At 46.1% G+C, this 7,909-nt stretch overlaps 1 protein-coding gene across 1 annotated transcript; it reads left to right on the top strand.

The window, feature by feature from the left end:
- Positions 1-3,559: 3,559 nt before the first annotated feature.
- GIP (gastric inhibitory polypeptide) lies at positions 3,560-7,596 on the top strand (the record flags this gene model as incomplete). Its single annotated transcript, XM_009707120.1, has 4 exons — positions 3,560-3,630; positions 4,688-4,834; positions 5,175-5,306; positions 7,504-7,596. Coding segments are annotated over exons 1-4 (443 nt in total), but the record flags the coding sequence as incomplete, so codon positions are not given.
- Positions 7,597-7,909: the final 313 nt, after the last annotated feature.

Raw genomic sequence — 7,909 nt, 5'->3', positions numbered from 1 at the left:
GCACAAACCTGGGAGGATACACACATACGCGCACATCCCTCCTACCTCCAGGTGTGCGGGGCTGCTGCTCCGAGAAGCTCTGCTGAACACCACAAAAAAAATACAACCAAAACAGGCTGGCAGACCCGAGGGGAAGGTTGTAACTTGGATAACCTCCTGCAAAAGTTCAGGCTGCTGGGGGGGGACCGAGCTGCGGATGGGGCTGTGCTCTGCAAGCCAGCACAGCCAGCCACGGGCACTGCTTCACTTCGGTAACGATGTGAGCAGACCTCAGCTTGGGGGTTAGGCTGGCGCAAACATAATCCTGCTCTGCTCCTTCAACAGATTGAAGCTGGGTGTGACAGGGATCCTAGAGCAGCAGGTACACACCTGGTAGCAGCCCCTAAACAGGATTTACCTGTTAAAATGTAATGGGTCCAGTTCTCCCAGAGAGACTCAGAGGAAGCAGGGCAGGGCAGGCACTGGGGAGAATGTCTTACCAGGCACAGGGCTGCAGCAGAGCTGATGGGAAATGGATTTACCCCTTGTGCTCTGATGGCACAATTAACATCTGCAGAACATCTGCTCTCCTGGATCCAGCTGTGCAAGGGCAGGGTGAGGTTGTGGCCTCACTGACCTGTGTCCCCAGCAGCTGCAGAGCCACAGGGAAACACTTCATCACTCGCTCAGGAGAGAAAAAGCCCAAATGGGTGCTCAGGTCCAGCTGCTACCCCTCAGCCCACATGGGTGGTTGCTGTGCCACCACCCTTCACCTCGTTAACCAATGCTGCCTCACCATTTCCTACTGGTTTCCTGTCTGCCACTCTCCATCCCAAGTTTTCTCCTCTTAAGAGTGCACGTTTTGGGGGACAGATGCTGTTTTCAGTATTTGGGGTTTGCACAAGAGGTTGCTAGACCACGGCTGGGATGCCCAGACTTGATGGTGACAAAAAATAACGATGATGAGAGCTATAGATTTTAGCAAAGTTATTCCTCCTGTAAGAAAGAGAAGGAGCAGAGTGGATCTCTCTAAGCCAGCACTTAAACTTGGCAAAAGAAAAGATGGAAATTAAGGAAGTTTTTACCATGGAAGGAAGTGCTATGTGGAATTAAGGTTTAGACCAACACCACATGTATTATGCCCACAATCCATGTTCATTCTTGATTTCGTGATATAGTAATGTTTAATTGCTATTAATGTAAACACATTTTAAAAGGTTATTTTCCTGCTCTGTAGGTCAATGGACCCAATGAAGCAGCTCTGAGTGGGTTTGAATTGCTTTGCTTAGGTGTTTGATTTCCTGTTTACCTCATGGAAGGGGGTTTGGTCCTGCACAGCTAACATATATAAAAGCCCTGGAGGGTCTCCTCAGCACCAGAATTAACTGAAATCCTTTGGGCAGCTTCAAAGAGGGAGAAAGGTAAGAAGCTCTATGTCAGTCTCTCTTTTTAATGTTTTTTAACTTTTTTTTTTTTTTCCCCCCCTAAGATAACAGTGGGAGTGATGGGTGTTTGAGAGGGTCAGGCAGTAGCCGTAGCAGAGCAGGAGCAGCCCATACCTTTGGCTGAGTTTTTCCCAAAGTGGTACAAGACTGGCCCTTTTCTCGGCAGCTTCGGCAGAAAAGACCCACAGCAGCGTACGTGTTGGGTTGTAAAGGGAAAGACTGTTATTTCAGAGGAGGATTTTCAGCACATGGCAAATATCAGGTTGGGATCTGCACCTACAAAGGGAAATGAGGAGAAACTGGTTCTTAGTTGCTTTTGGGGATCTCCTAGCTATGGACAAAACAGGGACAATGCTTCTTCCAAAGCAGACAGTATTGCACAGGGGACTGGAAGACCCTCATGTTGCAAAGATCCTACCAGTTGCTCCTCCTTTTGCGAAGAAGTCGAATCACAGGATCAAAACCGGGTAGGTGTCACAGCAACCTCTGTGCCAGTCGGGGCTAGCGGAGCTCGACTATTCCAGTTCAGTGCCACGCAGGCAAAGGCTTCCTGTATTAATTAAAAAATGGTTTTTCAACAGTCTCTGAAAACATGGACTGCTTTTCCTTCCTGCTTCAGTAAATTCTGCAGAGAAGGAATACTGCCCTTTCTTAAAATTGGGGCTACAGTGCATTTCCTTTCCTAGCATCATAAATAATTACCCTAAGCAGAACAATATTCTTGCACAATTTAGCTATTTTCGGATCCATTATCGTACCCACAGTTATATCGCCAATATATGAAATGAAAAGCAAATAAGAGGGAACACCTCAGTTATTTAATCATGACGGTTTTCTCCATTCTCATTTAAAACACTCCTCAGCTTTTTGTATAATGGAATTTACTTCTGCTGTTAACACACTGTAACTATTTGTCTTGTATTGCTGCTTTAGCTCTAAGTATTTTAGGGATTTTGCCAGTGTTCGGAATATTACACCTTTGCTTTTAAGAGCGTTCCTCGGAACTTGATGTGTCTGAGATAACGTAACATATTTCGCACTTTTCTCACTTAATAGGAAGGGATGAAAACATTTGTAAAAGATGTCACAATTTTCCAGACGTTAAAAAAATGCCACAATTACGAACAACATCCACACATGCAAATTCTCGCTCTCTCCAAAACAGTAAGTGGGCTGTTGTAAGAGTACAAATAGCTACTTAGAGGAGGAAAGTTCTATCAATGTATGAATAAATTTTTGAAGGATGGGATACTTGAGTCCTGATCTAGACCTTCTTGTTGTTGTTACTGTATTATTCCTGTTAACAGCATCTCGCCCTTGCAATGCAGTTTCCAGAAATAGTTATAACAAAGAGTGAGGTGAGGGACAACAAAATATATCTGTGAGCCATGATCAAAACCATTTTTGTACAGAGTTTGCAGAGCTGGAATAGTAATTAAAAGAGCTCAAATGTCCGAGGGCTGTTCAGCCGAACTGCGGACGTGAGGACTAGGAACAGCTTGAAACTAATAAATCTTGGAATCTGATCCTGTCACCATCCCTAGGATATTTTTCATAACTGATATCCACTGACCCTGGCTCCAGTCCCCACATAAAGCATTATCCATCCCAACAGAAAATCTCCCAGAAATTAGATCAGGCTCCTAAATCCTGCAGAACCGCAGTGTGGGATGAGCAGGATGCCATTGCTACGGGATCGCCCGATCCAACGTACGCTCCCGTTCACATACTCCAGACTGAATCGACCCTTAGCGCACAATGAGGTACCCACAGGGTCAGCTTGTAAACATGGTGGAAGACAAAGCCCTTGCCTCCAGGAATGCGCAACCCACAATGAATTTGATGGTTACAATAAAAGTATCGGGAACCAACATTAAAAGAGACCACGGTGGGAAAGCGCATTGGCATTGAAAAAGTAATTTAATTGGGGACGGCAGAAGAGGGCTTTGTAGGATGGAGAAGGCTGCCCGAAGCACAAGGACTGAAGAAACACATTTACAAGCACAGGCACGTGCCCAGCCACCGCACATCCCTTTGGGTTCACTGTCCTGTCACTTATGTGTCCCATGTGTTATAGGGGCTGGACATCTGGATTGCCCTCTGCTTTTTGAACAGAGAAACCAGCCAAGAAAATGATGTCTTTCAAAGTTCTCTCTCTGCTCCTCGCTTCTCTGGGCTTTGTTTTGATGGAAGAGAACGTCTCGGGGTAAGTGTTTTGGAAAGCTCACAGTGTATTTTGAGCCTTTTCCAGGTACGCACTGGAGGCAAATGGACTCTTTTCATTGGCATCTTGGTGAGTAGGTGAGAACAAGAGTCCTGAGGTAGATCTCAGATAACAGAGACAGCCAAGCATACAGAGATGTGCAAACGATAAGAGAGGTATCAAACCAAAGCCCTGAACCTTTGAGCCAGAGCCAGGAACTCCCAAGTTTTCCCTTCAAACTTCATGGCTCTGGGTTAGGAGGAACAAGCTGGAAGTCAACCAGGAAGAGAAGGAGTTTGGCTGAGAACTAGAAACAAGGTGTAATCATCTCACATGAATGAGGCTAGGGGGCATCCAGTATTTGGAAGCTTCTGAAAATATGATCAGTTACGTAAAGCAGGTATATAATAAAGACTCTCCCTCTCTTTCTCTGACTCCTGCTACAAAATTTCCAACTACCACCCCAGCAGATCCAAAAGTACCCTTATGAGAGCAACAGGAGTTGCTGCAATCCCAGATGGTAGTACTAAAAAAGGACCAGCCTCGAAATCCTTTGCTAACTTAGGTAGCCACCAACTGTGTCTACGCTGTCAGATCAGCACAGGTCTCAAGGTCAGCCCTCGTCTCCTGCCATCCGTCCCCGAGCCTCTCGAGGATGCAGGAAAAGGTTTCCTTGTCCTTAGGTGTGCGGCTCACTGGAGGAGGGAGCCCGAGCACGCTCGGTGCCTTAGCTCGGAGCCAAAGTCCATGTGAATCAGGCTATGGCAGGGCAAACCACGGTGACTCCAGACTATCAGCAAATATCCAGAGCTCGTCTCCTCCCCAGTCGTCAAATCTGAGCTGCAATCGCTTTAGCAGCCAGCAAAACGGATGAGGAGCGTGCTAGTCCCTTCTCGGTGCAGGAATGGTCACCTGTACCAAAAGCGATTAAAAGTGATCCCAAAACCTTGCTGACTGTAGGGACCGCATGAGCCACCACATGTAAGCCCAGCAAAACTCCGTGTCGCATGTGCTCCCGGTGTGTGCAAGGACTCACTCTGTCTCTGTGCTCTTACCCCAGCGTAAGTTTAAGGACTCCCAGTGCCAAACCAGTGCAAAGACGCTACTCTGAGGCCACCCTGGCAAGCGATTACAGCCGCACGATGGACAACATGCTGAAGAAGAACTTTGTGGAATGGTTGCTAGCCAGACGGGAGAAGAAAAGCGAGTAAGTGCGTAGACTTGCGATGCTCCTACGATCCAAACTTACGGCTGTCGGCAGCCAACCGATGACTGCAGAAGAATGTAGAGCCAAGGGTATTTTTCTTGGAGTGCAGCAGTGATTCTCTAGGGAGTTGGTTTTCTTTTTTTCTGTTATTTTTCTAAGTCCTAGAAATGTTTCTGGTCTGTCGGCACACAGCACAAGGATCCCTCTCCCTGGCCAAGACCGCCGCCTTCTCTGGCCGCTGGTGGATGGGGCGGGAGGGAGCTGGGGTTGGTGGAAAAGCAGCATTTTGTCACCCTCTTGTGGCATCTCAGCCTGGTATCTCCCCATTTCGCCTTCCCAGCAACATCATCGAGCCATACAAGAGGGAAGCCGAGCCCCAAGTAGCCGCTGTGAATGGCCAAAAGTTGGACCTGGGCACTCAGGAAGCCAAAGATTTCTTCGCCTGGCTTCTGAAAGCCAAGAAAAATCAGAGGTGAGATCGGAGAACATCTGGTCGCAGGGAGGGATGAGGTTTCCAAGTGTTTTAACTTTTGAAGGAGTGTTTTGGGGCGGGTATCGATGGTAATGGTGTCACATAGGAAAATGAGAGGATTTTGATTTCAAAAGGAAATTTCACATTTTGCAATTCTACCTCATGAGTGAGGAAAAGAACAAAGTCACACCCACACCCCCTCCCCAAATAACCTAATTTTGAAATTTCTCACAAAATACGAATTTAAAAAAAAAAAAAAAAGAAAAAAGATTAGGGTCTTCTTTTGTATTGCAAATGTCAGCACAGCCCCATCAAAACCCAGCACTTTGATCAGGTCAAAGCATGGACTTTTGACAGGGCTGAAGCGTATCCGCTCCTCTAACATCCTAACATCACCGTAACAGAGAAGTCAAAACGAAGTGCTTCAACCTAATCAAAACAAAGCCTTCTCAAAAGAAAACTCTCCAGTGAAAACGAGATGAAATTGATACATTTCTGCAAAACATTTTGATTTGATCAAATCAACCCCCAAGGGAAAAAAAAACACAATCAAACAAAACCCATTCCTTCACACTCACAGCATGTTGACCAGTTCGTTTTTCAAAAAAGAAACAAAACAGTCCTTTCCTTGTGTCACTGCTGCAAGCTTTTATTATGAAAAGCTCTTATTATGTCATCTAAACGTGAAACCATGCAGGAGAGAGAGATGCCTGCCTGACCCAGGAGGAATTTCCCAGTTTGTTTCTGATCTGAGTGTCCCCGGTAAGGGCACAGATTTTTTTATTTTTTTTTAAGACGTAATCATCTTAAAATCATCATGATCGCGGTAATGACGGTGATACGAGCTCGCTGGGAACAGGTACCTCTGGGCAAGGTAACCGAGTCCATACGGAGCTCTCTCTGCCACAGCTCGTCCCTGCGTTTCCCAAGCCATCTGGCTGAGAGCACACTCGTGTATCGCAGCGCTGCGCCGCTTTGTGCTGTGTCAGCATATCCACAGCCTGTCACTAGCCTGTTTCACCTCCCCCAATCTTAGCTTATGTCACAAATGTTCAAAAAGCAAATTAGACACATGAGTCCAAACGAAAAAAAAAAAAAGTCTGTTCTCAGGCACTTTCTATATTTAAAAAAAAACCACCAATGAATGAGGGATAGATTTCCTTTCTTTAACATGAAGGGGATTTTACAAAACCTAACAGGTTGCTGCTGCTTAGTCCTAAAATGGTGGCAAGAAGGAAAAAAAAAAGCACTTACCGCACACAGCCCACATCCTTCAGGCGCAATCCTAGTGTCTTCTGGCAAAAAAAAAAAAAAGAATTTCTAACTACCAGGAGTCATGGGATAGTCACCCAGAACAAGAATCTGGGGGCATTTGTTGTCTTTTACAGCCTTTGCGTGAAAACTGCTTTAGAAATCAGGGTGCGGGGGCTGGCCCAGGGTGGGGGAAACGAGCACAGTTGTGGTTCACAGAGGTGTCTCAGGCCAAGCGCTCAGAAAATCAGACACTGAGAATTGCTAGTCATACCGAAAATACAAAATCAAAGAAACGAGGGCTTTGAGGGATCTCAAGAGGTCATTTAGTCTGACCTCTGCTCTAAAGCAGGATCAACGCGCTCTAAACTGTTCCTGACAGATGTTTGTCTAACCTGTTCTGGGGCAGGGGGTGGACGGGGGAAGGGAAACCTTTGATGCTAGAGATTAATGAGCTTGATTAGGTTCATTTAAAAAAAAAAAAATGTTTTCTGGTGTCTCCCTTAATCTCCTTAATTGCAAATAAAAAATGCAACTTGCAGGGGAAAGTCCTTCTTGCAAACAAAGACTTTCCTTTGTGAGTTTGGAGCGTAGATGCTGCTGCACCCACGCTCTGCCTTTGTTTTGATGCCTGCCGGGTCTAAGAGGAGGTGGGGTGCAGGGGGGGGTCACCGCACTGTTCCTTCTCATCCCCCAAGCCTGACAGACATGTTCACTGCTGGGCAGCCCAAACATGCCAAGATCAAGGCACTGTTGTGTGCAAGGAGCTCACCACATCAAAAAGAGGTTAAAGCTTTTTGTGGGTTTATCTGAGTCAAAGATAATAGAAGACGAGGAAAATAAAATATCCCTGTGAACTTGAGGGGATTGGGACAAGACGCTGTGATATACTGCATCTGGACGGTTGCCTCTCCTCTGTCTTTGTGGCATGGCACATTTCTTGCAGTTTGACTTCTCTGGAAGGTACAGAAAGTTTGAAGGATGTTTTGAACCAGGAATTTCTGACATGGCTGATGTCGACTGATCTCTGCAGACCAACGTGAGTGGCTGTTCTGTCTATTCCTGTTGTTACAAGCATCCCTACGGATCCTTTCCCAGCCCTTGTCCCCGAAGGTACTTGCTGCAGTGCTCAATCAACGAATTTAGGATTTCTTTAGATAACCACTGAGTGCTTACATGGCACAGCTCAGCTGGATTTGACTGGAGAGTTACGAGCTCTGGCCAGAGGTTGGGTTCTGCAAAAGTATCTTCAGACCATTGATACAATAAAGATGGGGGAAGACAAATTTCAGAAACTTACTGTCTAGAGAAGGGAGGTTAGTAAATCCTTTTCCCCTCTTTTTAATCAGAAA

Source organism: Cariama cristata, unplaced genomic scaffold (genome assembly GCF_000690535.1).
Source record: "Cariama cristata isolate BGI_N322 unplaced genomic scaffold, ASM69053v1 scaffold22349, whole genome shotgun sequence".
NCBI classification, from domain to species: domain Eukaryota; kingdom Metazoa; phylum Chordata; class Aves; order Cariamiformes; family Cariamidae; genus Cariama; species Cariama cristata.
Note: the sequence above shows the minus strand (reverse complement) of the source record. Positions and strands in the feature narration are given on the sequence as shown.